This window comes from Mastigoproctus giganteus, chromosome 1, assembly GCF_048544385.1.
Source record: "Mastigoproctus giganteus isolate SK-2022 chromosome 1, ASM4854438v1, whole genome shotgun sequence".
NCBI lineage: Eukaryota > Metazoa > Arthropoda > Arachnida > Uropygi > Thelyphonidae > Mastigoproctus > Mastigoproctus giganteus.
Genome location: NC_143575.1, coordinates 128,095,565 through 128,116,737, shown reverse-complemented (window position 1 = coordinate 128,116,737; position 21,173 = coordinate 128,095,565). Strand labels below are relative to the sequence as shown.

At 39.8% G+C, this 21,173-nt stretch overlaps 1 protein-coding gene across 3 annotated transcripts in view; it reads left to right on the top strand.

The window, feature by feature from the left end:
• Positions 1-1,202: 1,202 nt before the first annotated feature.
• LOC150091130 (mitochondrial intermediate peptidase) overlaps positions 1,203-21,173 on the top strand; it is a 323,378-nt gene continuing 303,407 nt past the window's right edge. For 2 of the 3 annotated variants that reach the window (XM_090382168.1, XM_090382159.1), the window contains exons 1-2: positions 1,203-1,718; positions 11,258-11,431. In XM_090382168.1, coding sequence (XP_090238294.1) covers positions 1,467-1,718; positions 11,258-11,431 — 426 coding nt within the window. In that variant the 5' untranslated portion in view covers positions 1,203-1,466. Of the gene's footprint in view, positions 1,719-2,656; positions 2,718-11,257; positions 11,432-21,173 lie in introns of those variants that run through there. The other variant, XM_090382176.1, reaches the window with a different exon arrangement.

Here is a 21,173-nt window from a genome sequence, read left to right as displayed (position 1 = left end):
CCAGGAAGCGAGCATGCTCAAACCATTCAAAGCCTTATACACCTCTATCAGATCACCTCGCCGGTGCCTAGTCTCCAGACTCTGTAATTTGCAAAACTTAAGCCTTTCTTCGTAAGAGCAACCCTTTGAACAGATGGGCTGAGAGGTGGCAAATGAAGTTTAACATTGACAAATGTAAAGTACTACATATGGGTAACAGTAACCCCAGAGCAATGTATCAACTCTGCGGTACTACACTGACAGTGGTGGAGAATGAAAAGGACCTGGGGGTAATTGTGCAGGCAGATATGAAGTTCTCTGAGCAGTGCAGACGAGCTGCAAGAGTAGCTCATGGTGTCTTGTCAATGATATACAGGAATTTTTCTAGCAGGGATAAGGAGGTGATTATTCCCTTGTATAAGGCAATGGTTAGGCCACATCTTGAGTACTGTATACAGGTCTGGAGGCCTCATTTCAAGAAGGATGTAGAGCTGCTGGAACGGGTACAGAGAAGGAGAAGATTAGTAAATGGAACAAAGGGTTGCTCTTACGAAGAAAGGCTTAAGTTTTGCAAATTACAGAGTCTGGAGACTAGGCACCGGCGAGGTGATCTGATAGAGGTGTATAAGGCTTTGAATGGTTTGAGCATGCTCAATGCCAATGGGATTCTTCATCTTTCTCAGAATAATCACCTCAGAGGGCATAAATTCAAATTGAGGAAGGACGGATGTCGGATAGATGTGCGGAAATTTGCCTTTGGCCAGCGGGTGGTTGGTTGGTGGAACCGACTTCCATCACTTGTTGTTAAAGTTGATAGCCTAAACAAATTTAAAGCTCAACTGGACAGGTATTTCGAACGAACGGAGGGGTGAAATGGGAGAGGGTTTTTTTTTTTTTTTTGGCTGATGCTGAATAAGCTTGCTTTCTTGCATCATATGCCTCTACTAATGCTAATGCTAATGCTAATGCATACCACAACGCGCTTCTTTTCTGTTAACGATGCACTCACCATATTTAAATTCTTTCGAACATAATTTCAAAAATGAAGCGAAGCAGCAATATTGTGCGTTCCCTTCATTTATTGGGGTGCTGACCACCACAAAAATTAAAAAAAAAAAAAAGAATAAAAAAGTGTTTTCTGTGGGAAATAAAATTATGGTAACGCCTCCTTTCGGGTTTTTAAACTTTGCTGCTGAATCACACAGTATATTAAATACTTATTTTGCTGATTTTTGAATGTGCTGTGCTGGTAGTCACGGACACAGTGTAGTAAGATGGAGTATATCATTACTTTGTGCTGTGGCTTGGATTATAGTGATGTAATTGGGAAGTTTGTTAAGAAGTATTTCGTATACTCACAACTTGTGTTCACCACCATATGCATTCAAAAATAGGCTTCATATGTACTGCAAAATTTAGTACAGCCAACATTGTTATGCTTCACTTTAAATTTGAGCACTGAAGAACATTTTAGTTTTTGTTAAAAAATGTTCATTCAGCCTGTTCGGTTAAAACTTGTGAGTTCTTTTGAGATCATTTATCATCCTTATTTGGTTCGTCATTGTACATTGAACACCATTGCTAAGCGCTATAGTTATGTGCTGTCTTGGACAACATCGGGTGTATTGAAAGTTAAATGGTGTCAATACCGCAGCGTTGTTACGCAGTCGGCACTCGCAGCTGCATTCAATAACAGACCAGGAAACCAACCTCAGATTGATTGTTTCCAAAAAAATACGGTATGCATCTTTTTTTCTTTTTTTTTTTTTTTTACAATTATGCTCAGGGGAGTTACTAGGGAATATGGCGCCCGGGTGCAAATCGCGATTTGGCGCTCCCTTTAAATTTTTCTTCATATGTGTATGTAAGTTTCAGGTTTTCAGGCGCCCATTGAACGTAGTTGCCTGGATGCAGTGTGCCCTCTGGACGGCCAGCACCTGATTATGTTACACTTTTCGCATATTTCTTGAGATTCAAGAAAGCGTGACGAAGGGGAAGATGTTAACCAGTTACATTTTTTTTTAGCATTAGCATTAGTAGAGGCATTTGATGCAAGAAAGCAAGCTTATGCAGCATCAGCCAAAAAAAAAAAAATAAATAAATAAAAAATAATAATAAATAAATAAATAAAAAATAACCACTTCCACTTCACCCCTCTGTTCATTCGAAATACCTGTCCAGCTGAGCCTTAAACTTATTTAGGCTATCAACTTCCACGACAAGGGATGGAAGTCTATTCCACCAACCAACCACCCACTGGCTAAAGGCAAATTTCCTCACGTCTATCCTACATCTGTCTTTTCTCAATTTGAATTCATGCCCTCTCAGGTGATTATTCTGAGCAAGAGGAAGAATCCCATCAGCATTGAACTCAAACCATTCAAGGCTTTATACACCTCTATCAAATCACCTCGCTAGTGCCTAGTCCCCAGACACCTTAATTTGCAAAACCTAAGCCTTTCTTCGTAAGTTACATAAATGGCAATTTATGTAACTGTATATTGGAGCAATACATTTTATTTTAATTGGTGCAATACTAAGGGAACTCATGAAGTGTTTCCACAATATGAAATCAATGTACGCATAGCAAATTTAATTTGCTCTACTTATACAGGGTGCAGCTTTGCAGATTAGTTTTCTTTTTCAGTATTAGTTGAACGGTTGATAACTTACTGAAAAAAAAAAAAAAAAAAACATTTTTTAAATTGATAATGCATTTTTAGTTGAGGCTGTGCCTGGTAAGTGTGTTTCTGTTTTCATATGCAGCTTTCTAATTTATGTCGAAAATGTTCCATGATGTGATGTAACAAGTTTTCATCAGTCACTCTGGTTTCTTGTGGAATCCTTTTAATTCTGTGATATTTGAATGACAGTCATGAAAAACTTTCCTTCAGATGTCCTCAAAAATAGACATTTGTTGGCACTGAGGTCAGGAGACTTTGGAGGCCATGCAATGTCATCATAATATTTAAATAACATGATTGGGAAATACACTACGTTTTTCTGATAGCACAGTAGCCCACATTTCTTGTTAGAAATAAACGCTGTTCTGGTCGATTCCTAGTCAACTTTTCTGGTTGATTCAGTAGTAAACTTTTTTTTCTGGAAAAATAAAAAGTGCTATAACTGGTTTGATCATCCTCAAAAAATTTGGTTCTAGCTGGTGTAACTCTGCACTGTTCTTATAACTTTGGGATTGTGCAATGGTTTATCATGCTGTTCCTGAAAATGGATTTCTTTCAGCACATATGGATTGGTGGAGTTATTTAAAGGAAAGAGTTTTTTTGTGATTGCCCTTTGATGTTTTTCATATTCCACAAGAAATCTTTTATTGAAAAATTTATTATTATTTGTATCACCGTGTTAGGAAAAGTACTACAGTACTACATTTTCTAGACCTGTTTGTTCACAACCCATATGATGTCATACAGTTGATAGTGTGGGGAACTGTTAGTACTCCTTGTAATGGTTACTTACTGTTTATGTAGTTCTAAGTTGAATAATAAGGAGAGAGGGTAGCAGTTGTCTACAGCTTAAGGTTGTATATGGCCTCTATCAAATGGGAAGATAGCATGTGGAGAAGAAATTCATTAAAATTATGGAACATCTTCTTTGAAGCAATAGTCATGGAACCCCAGGGGCTGATCCCACCCAACCCAGGTGCCTTTCTTATGTTTATCTTCAACAATTTCTCCTCGACTTTCCTCTCAGTTATTACAAAATCATCTGGCTCACTACCAGAGTTTTATGAGAATCCCAAACACGAGAGGTATTAGAATGGTACCATGAACGGTATTATAGTACTTCGTACCGTTCATGGGTTGGAAGTTGAGAAGACGAAAGAGTAGAAGTAATTGGATGGCAGGGATTTGTCACCCTTTCTAAGAACTGGATGGATATAAGCAAATTTCCAAGCAGAAGGAAAAACACCTTTGAAATAAGAAAGTGTAAAAAGGCGGCAAAGAACAGGAGCACAGGTTTTGAGAACAAGTGGAAAAATACCATTAGGACCTGGAGCTTCCTTAGCATCAAGATTCGTCAGAATCCTTCTGACATCCTTTTGATGGAAGACCACAGGAGGCATTGAATGGAGCTTGTTGGGAATGGTGGTAGGTGTTTTACCAAGATCATTAATACAGGAGTTGGAAGAAAAATGGGATGCTAGCAGGTCAGCTTTATCCTTGGCTGAAGTGACAATAGAACCAACTGGTTTTGACAGAGGTGGGCAAAATTTGCGGCTAATAGCTTTGGCAAGAGACCAGAATGCTCAGCTCCCATTAGGGCAAGAAGCAAGTTTTCTACTCTTAACCTGTTCAAAATCTAGATTTGACTTATTAATAACTGCTTTACAATTATTGTGAGCTTTAGTGTAGGCAGGAAATGAAACGGAAGAATTGGAAAAATGCCAATTATGATATGCAACATATTTCTCTAGAACAGCCTTAGCACATTTATTGGAAAATCAAGGTTTAGATAAAAGACGAGATTTTAAGGTGGAATATGAAATAAAGGATTCCGTTCCAACTTGAATAATTTCACTGACACGATCTGAGCAAACGTTGACATCAGAAGTTTTAAAACATTAATCCGATCAAGGAAAAGAAATCTCTCAGGTCATCCCATTTTGCATTCTTGTAATGCCAAACAACGTGAGGTTGGGAGTATCCATGAGAAAAAAGGCTCCATTGGAGAAGAGACAATCACCAAGTTGTGATCCGAGGTTCCTAAAGTACCACTCACGTTGACCGTGAACTTAGAAGGGTTGTTTGTGAGAAAAAGATCAACCATGTTGGCTGTATGGTTAGGATTGTTTGCTATTTGTAGGTAAATGAACAATCTGTGTGAGGTTATTAGTAATTGCAGAAGCCTGGGTATCTTTTTCTGATGGGTCTGTGTGACTAGAAAACAGATGCCAGCTGGAGTTGTGAACATTAAAATTACCAAGGAAAATTATCTCACTGATAGGAAAGTTGGACTGGAGAAAGTCAAATTGCAAAGAGAGGAAGTTAAAGAGCTCCAAGTGATTAGTGGAGTTCGGAGAACGATGGAGACAGCAGATGAATTTCACAGATGAGGTAGAGAGATTAAGCCAGAGAAGTTCGAAAAGAGGAGATTCGAAATTACCAAATCTCTGACAGGGAATATCGGAACGGAAATCTGCACAAGTACCGCCTTTGGGGTGAAAGGAATCATACAGTGAATAATTTGGGCAAATGAGATGAGCAATGGTTGAATCAACTGATAACTGAGATTCTGTCAGAAAAAGAGCATGGTGTTTGGCAGACTGTAAGTGGAAATGTTCATCATTGAGATTATAACTGAGACCACGTATATTTGTGAAATGAACTAGGAAGTGTTTGGGAGGTTTAGATCTTTTCTCAGGTAAGTTTGCTCTATTAGTTTGACAATTCATGGTGTATTCAATAGTAAGAAAAGGTGGGGGAGGGGACATGCTGTATGAAATAATGAAATTTTTGGATATGGCGTACACATGGTAAGAATATACCCAGATCCTTGACATGGCCTGGACAATCCCCCCCCCCCCCCACATACACACTACTTGGACTCCCTCCAGTCACTATCTGACAGAGTAGAGGTAGCAAGATTATACACTAGCTGATCTGGAAGCCTCCAAGAGAGTTGCCAATAGATTCGGTCCGGTGTACTAACTAGTGGCTGGCTGGTTGGCGAATACAGTTTTCAAGCTGTTCCCTCGAAATGTAAGGAAATTTGGATCTTGCCATGGTGTTCATCATAACCTCAAAAGATATCAATCATACTGCAAGATGGAGGAGGTGGGGGAGGGTTGACCGAAACCTATCTCTGGAATTACATGGGTTCCGCCACATCAAGCCCCCAATAAGCAAAATGGTGGTATTGCACCAGTTGATGGGTGTGGGGGCACTTTGTGTAAATTTGATGAATTTGAGGTATTGCTCAAAGCATCAAAGACAAATATTGTTGGGATATCAGAGACGTGGTGGGACACAGATATAAGGAATGCAGAACTGGAATTTAGTGAGTACGTCTACAGAAAGGATAGGAAGGGAGGAGAGGGGCTATGCTGTTAGTTAAGAAACACATAAAATGCAAGCAAGTGAAGCCAGTCAACATCGCTGGACAGTGCAGTGTCGAGTCAGTTTGGTGTGACATAAGCATTGGGAGATCAAAATTGAGAGTAGGAGTGTGCTATAGGCCTAATGACTCTGATGAGTATAATAAGAAACTGTACAGGGAAATAGTGGGCCAGTACATCAGAGAGTCTTATAATGGGGGAATTTTAATTTCCCAGATATTGACTGGAACTTGTGGGTTGGTCACTTACACACTTTCAAGGCTTTTGTGGATTTATTAGGTGATTGTTTTCTACATCAGCATGTTTGGGAGGCAACTAGAGGGAGTAATACTCTTGATTTGATTATCAGTAGTGATTCTTCATGCATTAAGAATCTGCAGATAGAGGAACCACTAGGTGGTAGTGATCACAGTGTGCTGAAGTGGGATTTACTCAAAGAGGTAACTAGCATCAGGGGTAAAGGAAAGGGTTATTGCTTTCATAAAGGGGATTACAATGGTTCTAGACAGTATTTAAATTCTATAGAGTGGGACCAACTGATGATGTTATCAACAGCAAATTCAAAATGGGAAGCATTCAAACAACTTACCTTGGAAGCTACTAGGCTATACATATTAACTAAGAAATATTCGTCAAGGCCTGAATGGATGTCATATGAACTAATGAGACATATTGGAGAGAAGAAAAATGCGTGGGATACGTATAAATTAACACGTGACACAGAAACCTATGATAGATATAAGTTCATCTGTCACCAAGATACAAAGGACGTTAGGCAGGCGAAGGCAGATTATGAGAAATCTTTGGCAAAGGATGCAAAGAGTTCTTTACTTTTGTAAACTCTAGAAGGAAGGGGATGAATCAGATTGGTCCGCTTGATATCGATGGTTCAACTGTTGATGATCCTGCTCAGGTAGCTAACAAACTAAATGAATATTTGCATTGACATTCACATGCCAGAGGCGTATTGAACTCTGCCAGTAAGCTAGATAATCTTGTAATAACTGAGAGTAAAGTGGAGGAGAAATTGTTGAAGATAAACACAAGAAAGGCATCTGGGGTGGATGGGATCTATCCAGTTATATTAAAGGAGGCAGCAAAGGAAGTAAGCAAACCCCTAGCCATAATTATGAGAGCTTCCTTGGAATCAGGGGAGGTACCCATGGACTGAAGATGTGGAAATGTAACCCCACTTCACAAAGGAGGATCAAAGGCACACACAAGTAATTAATGGCCTGTGAGTTTAACTTCTGTTCCAGGAAAATTAATGAAGGCACTGGTTAAAGAAGCACTGCAGGATCATCTAGACAAGACTTCAGTTATAGCTCGGACACAGTATGGTTTTGTTAAGGGGAAGTCTTGCCTAACCAATTTGATTGGATACTATGATGCAGGGAATAACTTTGATATTATATACTTGGATCTTAGAAAGGCTTTTGATACTGTTGCACATGGAAGACTGCTGCACAAATTGGAGCAGTGTGGCATTGGAAACAAATTGCTGCTATGGATAAAGCGGTGGTTGAGGGGGAAAAGGCAGAGAGTGGTAATCAATGGACACTGCTCATCGTGGACTAATGTTATTAGTGAAGTCCCTCAGCGTTCAGTTTTGGGTCCATTATTGTTTTCTGTATTTATAAATAATATTGATGATGGTATATCAAGCTTAATGTCCAAGTTTGCAGACGATACAAAGGCTGGCAGGGTTGTTAAGGACACTACTGATTCTATGTTGCCGCAACAGGATCTGGAAAGGTTGAGCAGATGGGCTGAGAGGTGGCAAATGAAGTTTAACATTGACAAATGTAAAGTACTACACATGGGAAACAGCAACCCCAGAGCAACGTATCAACTCTGGTACTACACTGACAGTGGTAGAGAATGAAAGGGACCTGAGGGTGGTTGTGCAGGCAGATATGAAGTTCTCTGAGCCGTGCAGACGGGTGCAAGAGTAGCTCATGGTGTCTTGTCAATGATATACAGGAATTTTTCTAGCAGGGATAAGGAGGTGATTATTCCCTTGTATAAGGCAATGGTCAGGCCACACCTTGAGTACTGTATACAGGTCTGGAGGCCTCATTTCAAGAAGGATATAGAGCTGCTGGAATGAGTATAGAGAAGGGCAACAAGATTAGTGAATGGAACAATGGGTTGCTCTTATGAAGAAAGGCTTAGGTTTTGCAAATTACAGTGTCTGGATACTAGGCACCGGCAAGGTGATCTGATAGACGTGTATAAAGCCTTGAATGGTTTGAGCAATCAATGCTGATGGAATTCTGCCTCTTGCTCAGAATAATCCTGCGAGGGCTTAAATTCAAATTGAGGAAAGACAGATGTAGGATAGTTGTGCGGAAATTTGCCTTTAGCCAGCGGGTAGTTGGTTGGTGGAACAGACTTCCATCCCTTGTTGTGGAAGTTGATAGCCTAAATAAATTTAAGGCTCAGCTGGCTGGACAGGTATTTTGAACCAATGGAGGTGTGAAGTGGAAGTTTTTTTTTTTTTTTTTTTTTGGCTGATGCTGCAGAAGCTTGCTTTCTTGCATCATATGCCTCTACTAATGTAATGCTAAATTCTCAAAAACCTTTCTGGTGTGCAAGTGACTAACCCACAATTTCCAGTCAATATCTGGGAAATTAAAATCCCCCATTATGAGACACTCTGATTTACTGTCCCACTCTATTTCTCTGTACAGTTGTTTATTATACTCATCAGAGTCATTAGGCCTATAACACACTCCTGCTCTCATTGCTTTCCCAGTGCTTATGCCACACCAAACTGACTCGACGCTGTGCTGTCCAGCCATGTTGATTGTCTGTACTTCCTTGGATTTTGTGTTTCTTTACTAATAGCATAACATCTCCTCCCTTGCTATCCTTCTATCCTCCCAGTAATCTACAAAAGCCTTGCTAGTGTGTGAGTGACCAACCTACAGTTACTCCCCAAAATGGATGTACCGACAGTATCTGCCTTTGAGGTTTTGACCAACACCTCAAATTCATCAGATTTATTTACCAAACTCCTTGCATTGGTGTACTCACATGTATACATGCATCTGTTTTTGTTCTTAGTTACCTAACACCTCCCATGTATTTACTTGTTCTGCAATGACTCCCAGCAGTGTCTGAAATTCCCTGCACCTTGTTTTTCAGGCTGTTTCTCATTCCAATAGAAGCAGTGCAAGGATCAACTTCACCTTTGCCAGTTGCTACTGTTAATCTATTAGTTCGTGTGTGTCTCCTCGAGCTAGCAGTTTTCCTATCCACCTAACACTGCCTCGATCACATCAGAAAATATTCTTTCTCCCTTTCTATTCATGTGTATCCCATGTCTGTAGAAGCAGTCTCTCCTGTTAACAGGCAGAGACCAGGCCGAGAAAAATTCTACCCCTTGAGCCTTGCACAATCTTTCCAAGCCCGAATTGATTGACAAGGCTCTCATCATATACTCCCTTTTTTTTCGTGTCTGGGCAGAATTGCAGACACTTTCGGGCACCTCCATAGCCAGGTGGGCAGGAGCAGCAGTGAGTAGCACATTGATTAGACCAGGGTTCGAGCCCGTGACCACTAAATACAGAGGATGCATAAAGGTCAGGGAATGACCACAACATATCCCCTGAGCAATATGGGCCTTAGTTGCTAATGCTCCTGAAAACCAAATAACAACAACAACAGACTCTTTCAAATTCAGCCCTATCTCAAGGCTTTTTTCAACATTGACCTGTACTTGTTAAGTAATTTCACTGGTCTCCTGCTCTTAATATAATTAGTGCCAATGTGTACAGCAATATCACTTTTTGTGCCCTTAAGTGATGATATCTGCTCTTCAACATCAGCTATCTTTGCCCCTGGCAGACATACCCTGGTCCTGTACCACCTATCGTTTTTGCACAGTATGTTCCACGTTTCCTTGACAGTTGAGCCACCAACAACTACTAGTTCCTTTGGGACTAGTGCATTCTGCTTTGGGGGGTTGCCGCTGTGTTGCATGATGTTCAGCGCCTCCGTAGCCAGGTGGGAAGGAGCAGCAGTGCGTAGCACACGCTTCTTGATTAGACCAGGGTTCGAGCCCGTCACCACCAAATATGGAGGATGTGGAAAGGTCAGGGAATGACCACCGCATATCCCGGAGCAATATGGCCTTAGTTGCTAATGCTCCTAAAAACCAAATAAAAAAATAACAATAACAGCGTGATGTTCAGGTGCATGCTCTGGCATTGATGTGGGCAGCTGAGAGTTATGGACTGCCCTCAATTTAAATCCTTCGAGGGCATCCATGCTGTCCTTCAAGCTCTCATATTGGCCCATAACAACCCTGAGTTGGCATCCTGATTTCCTCACACTTCTTACATCACACACACACACACACAAAGATTTGGTGTGTTCGCACACACACCCTTGGCAATATCATTTCCCGTTCCTGATTGCTCCACAAACATCAAAAAGCAGTACATTTCAAAAGGCTGTGATTAGTGTAGAACCACCTCTCCTCAGTTTTCCCTCTGAGCTACTTCACTCCCATTATCTTGAGTCTTTTGGTTTGCTGCTCTGGTCTGACTCATGATTTTGTTTCAATTTCAATACAAAAATTTAACCCTCAACTTATATCCCAATGTAGTTATAATACTGTATTGTAACCATGTATGATTGCAACCATGTAAACACTATTTACATGGCTGTAGATGATATCGGTAATTGTCATTACCGATATCATCTACAAAAAGTCTTGTCCAGCAGCTACTTAGCAAAAGCAACCACAGGCTAAATTGGAATGGATGTGCATAAGAAGACCAGATCACAGGAAGACATAACCTTTCTCTTAAAATTTTCTAGAGTTTCCTAGAATATTTTTTTGTTTCCATTGCTTGTTACATAACTTATTTTGTTGTATTGTAATGTCTCTAGATAAATTTCTCATTGACAAAGCAGAGGCTCTGAGTATTGTAACGTTACAGTAGCCATTTGATATATTTGAACAAAAATTGAACTAGGATTAATCTGGAAGGAAAACAAAAATTAAACAATGCCAAGGTAAGTAATTTTTTAAAGACCCCTTGGGAGGGAATAGAGGGGGTTTCCATGCAAAATATGTTTTGAAAATTCATTATTAATGTGCATCGTAAGAAAATTTTTATTTTAAAAAATTTCTAAACAAAATGACATATCATGTATTTTAATAATGAATTTGTTTCCTTATTTTACTAGGGACTCTTCAGTTATGAAGAGCTTATGGAACCTCATGGGTTTTACCTTTTGAAGGAAAATGCTGAGATCAAGACTGAAGCTTTGGTGAAGGAAGCTTTAAGTCCCTGTCGTACACGGAAAATGGTTCAAATATTTGATGATCTATCAGATACTCTTTGTAAGGTGGCTGACCTAGTAAGTGACATCTTTTTATAATTGGCTGAAAAAGAATTTCAAATTATAAATAATAAAGAGCAACTTTAAAAGCAGATATCATATAGACCTACTCTGGCTGCCTATCTGCACTGCTCAGAAAATTTCACATTGGACTGCACAATTACCCTCAGGTCTCTTTCATTCTCCACTACCCTGAGTGTAACACTACATAGTTGGTATATTTCTCTGGGGTTACTGCTACCCATATGCAGTACTTTGCATATGTGAATGGTTAACTTCAGTTGCCACTTTGCAGCCCATCTACCCAACTTTTCTAGATCCTGTTATTATATTGTCATTACTGTTATAAACAACCCTGCCAACCTTTGTATCATTTGCAGACTTTGACATTAAGCTTGATATACCTTCATCAATATCATTGATAAATATACAAAACAACAATGGTCCCAACACCGAACCCTGAGGTACGGTGTTGGGACCATGTTGCCTCTCTAGCCCCAACACCACTAATAACATTAGTCCCTGTAGAGTAGTACCCACTAAATACCACTCTGTCTTCTGCCACTGAACCAGCCTTTTATACTTTCTAGCAACTTGCACTTAATGCCATGCTGCTACAATTTGTACAGTAGTCTTAAATGTGCAACAGTATCAAAAGCTTTCCTGAAATCCAAGTATGTGATATCAAAATTATTTTTTGCATCCAGTTCCTTTGTGACCACATCATAGTATGCAATCAAATTGGTCAGACAAGACTTCCCCTTGACAAACACATGCTGTCTGAATTATTACTGTTGTCTTGTTGTTGTTTGGTTTTTAGGAGCATTAGCAACTAAGGCCATATTGCTCCGGGGATATGCGGTGGTCATTCCCTGACCTTTCTACATTCTCCGTATTTGGTGGCTCACGGCTCAAACCCCGGTCTAATCAAGAAGCGTGTGGTACGCACTGCTGCTCCTGCCCACCTGGCTACAGAGGCGCCCTACTGTTGTCTTGTCTAGATGATCCTGCAATGCTTCTTTAACCAGTGACTCCTTATTTTCCCTGGAACAGAAGTCACACTAGCAAGTCTCTAATTACTCGTGTTACCCTTTGATCCCCCTTTGTGAATTGGAGATACATCTCCCGTCAATTGGGACTTTCTCAGAGTCCAAGGATGCTTTCATAATTATGGCTAAGTGTTTGCTTCCTTTGCCACCTCCTTTAATATAAGTGGATAGATCCCATAACCTCTCTTATGTTTAACTTCAACAATTTCTCCTCCACTTTGCTCTCAGTTATTGCAAAATCACTTAACTCCCTTTAGAGTTTGATAAACGTCTGGCCCTCTCCTTCTTGAATAACTTCTCGTGTGAATATAGATGCAAAATGCTCATTTAGTTCAGCAGCTGTCTGGGAATGATCATCTACAGCTGTCTGTGAATGATCATCTTTCCCTGCTTGATATAAAAACATTGATATCAAGTGGATCAATCCGATTCATCCCCTTCCATTTAGAGTTTATATAAGTAAAGAAGTCTTTGCATCCTTTGCCAAAGAGTTTTCATAATCTGCCTTCGCTTGCCTAACCTCCTTTGTGACTTGATTACAGACTAACTTGTATCTGCCATAGGTTTCTGTGTCGCCTGACAATTTATGTGCATCCCATGCATTTCCTTCTCTGCCATAAGTCTCATTAGTTCATCTGACATCCATTTGGGCTTAACCCTTGAGCACTGTTTCTTAGTTGGAACAAAAACCTAGTAGCTTCCAAAATTACTACTTTGAATGCTTCCCAGTTAGAATTTGCTGTTGGTAACATCATGAGTTGATCCCATTGTATAGAACCTAATAAATCTCTGAGACCCCTGTAGTTGCCTTTATGAAAGCAAAAACCCTTCCTTTTACCCCTGATGGCAGTTAGTCTTTAAGTAAATCCCCCATCAATACACTGTGATCACTACCACCTAGTGGTTCTTTTATCTGTAAATTCTTAATTCATGAATTAAGTATTTACAGATAGTAATAGTAGTAGTGGCATGTGATGCAAGAAAGCAAATGTATGAGCTTATGCAGCATCAGCCAAAAAAAAAAAAAAAAAATCACACCATTCCCTCCAAATGCCTGTCCAGTTCCTCCTTAAATTTATTCAACCTATCAACTTCCACAACGACAGATGGAAGTTTGTTCCAGCAATTAACCACCCGCTGGCTAAAGGCAAATTTCCACACATCTATTCTACATCTGTCCTTTCTTAATTTGAATTTATGCCCCCTTAGGTTCGTAATCTGAACAAGTGGAAGGATCCCATCAGAATTCAGTGTGCTGAACCCATTCAAGGCCTTATACACCTCAATCAGATCACCGTGCAGGTGCCTAGTTTCCAGCCACTGCAGTTTGCAGAACTTAAGCCTCTCTTGATAAGAGGATCCCTTCATTCCCCTCACCAATCTTGTTGCCCTTCTCTGTACACGTTCAAGTAAATCTTCATCCTTCCTAAAATGAGGCCTCCAGACCTGTACGCAGTACTCAAGGCGTGGCCTGACCATTGCCTTATACAGAGGGATAATCACCTCCTTTTCCCTGCTAGCAAAATTCCTATATATCATTGACAAAACCCCATGACCTGCCCTGGCAGCCTGTCTGCATTGCTCAGAAAACTTCATATCTGACTGCACAATTACTCCCAGGTCTTTTTCATTTTCTACCACCTTAAGTGTAGTGCCACACAGTTGGTACGTTTCTCTGGGGTTACTTCTACCCAAATGCAGTACTTTGCATTTGTCAAGGTTAAACTTCAGTTGCCACTTCTTAGCCCATCTACCCAAATTATCTAGATCCTGTTGCAGTAGCACACTGCCTTTACTGTCATTTACAACCCTGCCAACATTTGTATCATCTGCAAACTTCGACACTAAGCCTGATATACCTTCATCAATATCATTGATAAATATACAAAACAACAGTGGACCCAAAACCGAACCCTGTGGGACTCCACTAATGACATTAGTCCAAGAAGAGCAGCACCCATTGATTACCACCCTCTGTCTTCTCCCACTTAACCATCCTTTTATCCATTGTAGCAACTTACCCTTAATACCATTCTGCTCCAATTTGTACAATAGTCTTCCATGTGCAACAGTGTCAAAAACTTTCCTGAAATCCAAATATATGATATCAAAATTATTTTTTGCATCCAGTCCCTCTGTAACCACATCATAATATCCTATCAAAGTTGTCAGACAAGACTTTCCCTTAACAAACCCATGCTGTGTCTGAATTATTGCTGCAGTCTTGTCTAGATGATCCTGCAATGCATCTTTAACCAGCGACTCCATTATTTTACCCGGAACAGAAGTTAAACTAACTGGTCTGTAATTACCCGTGTCACCCTTCGATCCCCCTTTGTGAATTGGGGATACATTTGCACATCTCCAGTCCGTGGGAACCTCCCCTGAGTCCAAGGATGCTCTCGTAATTATGGCTAAGGGTTTGCTTAGTTGCTTTGCCGCCTCCTTTAATATAACTGGATAGATCCCATCCACCCCAGGTGCTTTTCTTACGTTTAACTTCAACAGTTTCTCTTCCACTTTGCTCTCAATTATAACAAAATCATTAAGTATCCTGCTGCAATTTGATAACCTGCTGCCATTTTCAAACTTTAATAATTCCTCACGTGTGAATGTAGAGGCAAAATACTCATTCAGTTTGTTTGCTATCTGAGCAGGATCATCAACAGTCGAACCATCGATGTCAAGTGGACCAGTCAGATTCATCCCCTTCCTTTTAGAGTTTATATAAGTAAAGAAATCCTTGCTGTTTTTCTTAGCATCTTTTGCCAAGGATTTCTCGTAATCTGCCTTCACCTGCCTAACCTCCTTTGTAACTTGGTTACAGATCAACTTTTAGCTATCCTAGGCTTCTGTGTCATGTGTTAATTTGTATGCATCCCATGCATTTTTCTTCTCTGTTACGAGTCTCATTAGATCATTTGACAATCATTTAGGCCTAAACCTTGAACAATATTTCTTAATAGGTATGAAACTTTTAGTAGCATCCACGATTAATTCCTTGAATGCTTCCCACTTAGAATTTACTGTTGGTAACATCATCAGTTGATTCCACTGTACAGAATTTAAAAACTGTCGGAGACCACTGTACTCGCCTTTACGGAAGCAAAAACCCTTTCCTTTACCCCTGATGGTAATTAAATCTTTAAGTAAATCCCACGTTAGTACACTGTGATCACTGCCACCTAGTGGTTCTTTTATCTGCAAATTCCTAATACATGAATGATCACTGCTGATAACCAGATCAAGAGTATTACTTTCTCTGGTTGCCTCTCGAACATGCTGCTGCAGAAAACAATCATCCAATAAATCCACAAATGTCTGACTAGTGTGTGAGTACCCAACCCACAAGTTCCAGTCAATATCTGGGAAGTTGAAATCCCCCATTATAAGACATTCCGATTTACTAGCCCACTCTATTTCTCTGTACAATTGTTCATTGTACTCATTCAAGTCATTAGGCCTATAACACACTCCTACTCTAATTTTTGCTTTTGCAGTGCTTATGTCACACCAAACTGACTCAACAGTGCACTGTTCATCTATATCAACTGGATGCACTTCTTTTGATTTTATGTTTTTCTTAATTAACAGCATAACACCTCCTCCCTTCCTATCCTGTCTATCCTTTCTGTACACATTGTACTCCCCAAATTCCAGTTCGCCATTCCTTATATCTGTGTGACACCACGTCTCTGATATCCCAACAATATCCGCCTTTGATGTCTTGACCAACACTTCAAATTCATGAAATTTATTTACTATACTTCTAGCATTGGTATACATGCAAGCATACATGCTCCTACTCCTATTCTTTGTTATCCTAACACATCCCATATACCCACCCGTTCCACGATGACTGCCACTCGTCCCTGAAACCCCCAACACCCCACGCTCCAGGTTGCTACTTATTCTAATAGAAGTTGTGCAAGAATCACCTTCACCTCTGCCTACGGCTACTGTTAAACTATCCCCCAAGCTCTCAGTTTTCCGACCCACCCAACACTGCCTCGATAGCATCAGCAAATATTCTTGCACCCTTTCTATTTAAGTGTATCCCATCCTTGTAGAAGCAGTCTCTCCTGTTAACAAGTATAGACCAGGCTGAAAAAAAATTCTATCCCTTGAGCCTTGCACAATCTTTCCAGGGCCGAATTGATCGACAAGGCTCTCATCATATACTCCCTCCTATCGTGTCTGGCAGACACTTTCAAATTCAACCCTAATTCACGACTTTTTTTCATCAGTGACCTGTACTTGTTAAGTAATTCTGCCGGTCTCCTACTCTTAATATCATTAGTGCCAGCATGTACAACTATATCACCTTTTGTGCCCTTAAAAGATGATATCTGCTCTACAACATCATCAACCTTTTCCCCTGGCAGACATACCCTGGTCCTGTTCCACCTATCCTTTTTACACAATATATTTCCCGTCTCCCTGACAATAGAGTCACTAACAACTACTAGTTCCTGAGGGACCAGTGCATTCTTCCTTGGGGGTTGCCGCTGTGTTGCATGATGACCAAGTGCAAGCTCTGGCATTGATGTGGGCATCTGAGAGCCTGATGGGCCCCTCAATTTAGATCTTTCAAGGGCATCCACCCTGTCCTTCAAACTCTCATATAGGCCCATAACAACGCTGAGTTGTCGCCTGATTTCCTTACACTCCTTACATCGCGCACACACAAAGACATCCCCCATGGCAATATCATGTTCCGTTCCAGATAGTTCGGCAAGCATTTCACAAGTTGCACATTTTTTTAGGCTGTGATGGGTTGGAGAATCGCCCCCCTCAGTTCTCTCCCGAGTCACAGTACTCCTGCCACTTTGTGCCCGTTGCTTTGCTGCTCTAGTTTGGGGCATGATACTTTAAATTAATAAAATCAATAAATTAAATTAATTAAATGTCAATACTACGCAATCTAATAGAAACAGTGAAGCGTATTACTGTTTCTATAATTATACATTAGATCTACCTAGCTACCTCAATTAAAAATTTGAATTCCCTATCACTATATACAAAAACAATGCCTGCAATATTCGAACGAAATAACGGTTTTATAAAGTATTACGTATATCTACAAAAACTGTTTATAAAAATAAAAATAACCAGCGTAATTAAAACTATGACTACGTATTAAGTACAATATATAATAACAATTATGTAAATAAAAAGCAAACACTTATCGTTTTTTTCAGAGCCTGTAACTCGCAGCTGTATTTTCTAAAGAGAGTCAGCGCCCTCTCCTATATGAGATAAAAGACAGTATGATTTACTGGCCCACTCTATTTCTCTGTATAATTGTTCATTGTACTCAGTTGAATCATTAGGCCTATAAGAAACTGCTGATAATAAGATCAAGAGTTTTACTCGCTCTTTTTGCCTCTCTAACATGCTGCTGGTAGAAAACAATCATCAAATAAATCCACAAAAGCCTTGATAGTGTGCGAGTAACCAAATTAAAAGTTACAGTTGATATTTGGGAAGTTAAAATCCCCTATCATAAGACAGTATGATTTACTGGCCCACTCTATTTCTCTGTATAATTGTTCATTGTACTCAGTGGAATCATTAGGCCTATAAGAAACTCCTACATTTTTGCTTTGACAGTGCTTATGTCACACCAAACTGAACCAACATTTCACTGTCTATCTGTGTCAACTGGATGCATTTTCTTAGATTTTGTGTTTTTTAACTAACAGCATAACCCCTCCTCCTCCCTTCCTATCCTGAGGGCTGATGACCCTCCTATGTGCGAGTCCTGTGGCACAATTGTAACTATCAGACACATTTTAATTGATTGTCCAGATTTTAGTAATATCCGTGTTACCGCTTTTAATCATCTGACTGAGCCGTATACACTCAGTCAGATTTTATCTGACAATGACCATGTGTCTGCTATTTTTAGCTTCTATAAATCAATAAAGGTTTTTACTTGTATTTAATATTTACTTGTTATTGTTATTTCTTTATTGATTTATCTTTTTGCATTTTATACCTTTGTTATTTTATATTTTGACGTGGTTGACCTAAGTAATTAGGTCAGTGAAACAAAAATTTTTATATATCACCTGGTTGTGGCGCATTATAGCCTTAGTTGCTCATCTGCCAATAAAACCCAAGAACCAACCAACCAATCCCTTCCTATCCTTTGGGGAGTATTCATTGTACTCCCCAAATTCCGATTCTACATCCCTTATATCTGAGTGGCACCACGTCTCTGATATCCCAACAATATCTGTCTTGGATGTCTTAAACAGCACTTCAAATTCATCAAATTTATTTACTATACTTTTAGCCTTGGTGCACATGCCCATATACATGCACCTGTTCTTACTCTTAGTTACCCTAACACAGCCAATGTATTTACTTGTTTCATGACCCCCAGCAGTTCCTGAAATCCCCTTCAACTGGCTTTCTGGGTGGCTGCTCAATCCAATAGAAGCTGTGCAAGAATCATTTCCACCTCTGCCTGCAGCTACTGTTAATCTTTTAGTCTGTGAATTTCCCCCCAAGCTAGCAGTTTTCCAACCATCTAACATTGCCGCGATAGCATTAGTAAATATTCTTGCCCTCCATTCTATTTAAGTGTATCCCATCCCTGTAGAAGCACTCTCTCCTGTTAACAAGCACAGACCATGCTGTGAAAAAATGTACCACATGAGCCCTGCACGATCTCTCCTGGGCTGAATTGATTGACAAGGCTCTCATCATATACTTCCTCCTATCATGTCTGGGCAGGATTGCAGACATTTTCAAATTTAACCCTGATTTGCAACTTTTTTTTCTAATTTAATTTGAAAAAAAAGGATTGACCTGTACTTGCTTATTAAATCTGCAGATCTCCTACACTTAATGTAGTGCCAACTTGTACAATGATATCAAATATTCCCAACATTGTCCTATACTTAACGAGTATAGGACAACGTTGGGAATATTTGCTAGTTAGGATTGGATTTGAAAGTGTCTGCAATTCTGCCCAGACATGATAGGAGGGAGAATATATATATATTGTAGAGAGTTTTATCAATAAATTTGGCCCTGGAGGGATTGTGCAAGAATCATGGGTAGAATTTTTCTCAGCGTAGTCTGCTTAATAAACGGAGAGTGTTTTTTCAGGGATGAGATACACTTAAATAAAAGAGAGTGCGAGAATATATGCAGATATATGCAGATATCGAAGCAGTGATAGGTCGGTCAGAAAACTGCGAGCTTGGGGGAATACACAGACTAAATAGCTTAACTAAAGGTCAGGCAGAAGCAAAAATGATTCTTGCACTACAACTATTGGTACATTCAGCAGACTGTAAAGCTAGGTGTTTTTGGGACATCAGGCCCTACTGAGGGTCATCATGGAACAAATAAGTAAGAACAACTTATTTGTTCCATGATGTAAGAATAAGTTGTAAGAACATAACCTCAGGGGCTCACATTTGGTGAGTATCGGTGTGGCACATCCAGGGTCCTGAGCTGGATATCATCATCCTTCTCTTTCTTGGTGATTTCTCTCTCTCTCTCTCTCTCTCTCTCTCTCACACACACACACACACACACACACACACACACACACACACACACACACACACACACACACACACACACAGGGTAACTCAATTTTTTTGCCTGGTGCAGCAAAAGCCTCAGGTTTCCTTGCACCATATGGCTGATAATGTTAATGTGCATGTATACTTGCATGTACACTAATGCTAGGAGTATTGTAAATAAATTTGATGAATTTGAAGTACTGATTAAGTCATCAAATGCAGATATTGTAGGAATAGTGGAAACATTGTGCCACTCAAAGTGATGCTGAATTTGAATATGGGAAGTACAATGTATACAGTAAGGACAGACAGGACAGGACAGGTGGAGGGGTTATGCACATAGTTAAAAAGTATATTAAATCTAAGGCAGTGTATTTTGTTGACATGGATGACGAGTGCAATATTGAGTCAGTGTGGTGTGATATGAGAACTGGGAAAACAAAATCATTATTGATTTTTGAGAGCAGTAGTGTGTTATAAGCCTAATGACTGATGAGTATACCAAACAGCGATACAGAGTGGGCCAGGAAATCAGAATGTCTCATAATGGGGGATTTTAATTTTCCAGATGTTGACTAGAATTTGTGGGTTGGTCACTCACACACTAGCAATTTTGTAGATTTCTTGGATCACTGTTTTTCACAGCATTTTAGAGAGCAACAGGAAGAAGCACTACTCTTCATCTCATTATTATGGTCTTGGCGCATTATAGCCTTAGTTGCTAATGCGCCAATAATATCCAAAACAAACTAATCATCTCGTTATCAGCAGTTATTGTTCATGTAGTAAGAATCTGCAGGTAAAAGACAAAACTACTGTCAAGGTTAAGAGAAGAAAGCTTTTACTTTCTTAAGGCTGACCACAGTGGTCTCAGATAGTTCTTAAATTTTGTGCAGTGAGAAATCTCTGGCAAAGAATGCAAAGAAAAACAGCAAAGACTTCTGTGCTTATATTAACAGTGGCAGGAAGGGGTTGAATCACATTTGTGCCACTTGATGATGATGGATTAACTGTTCATGACCCTGCTGAAGTTGTGAACAAATTGAGTAGGTATTTACAAAAAGTGGAAAAACTCCGGCTCACCCTCAGACAGAACTGCCTTCTCTTGAGCTAGGGCACTTTTTATTCGGAACAAGAGGGAGATGATAAAACTTCACCTAGAGG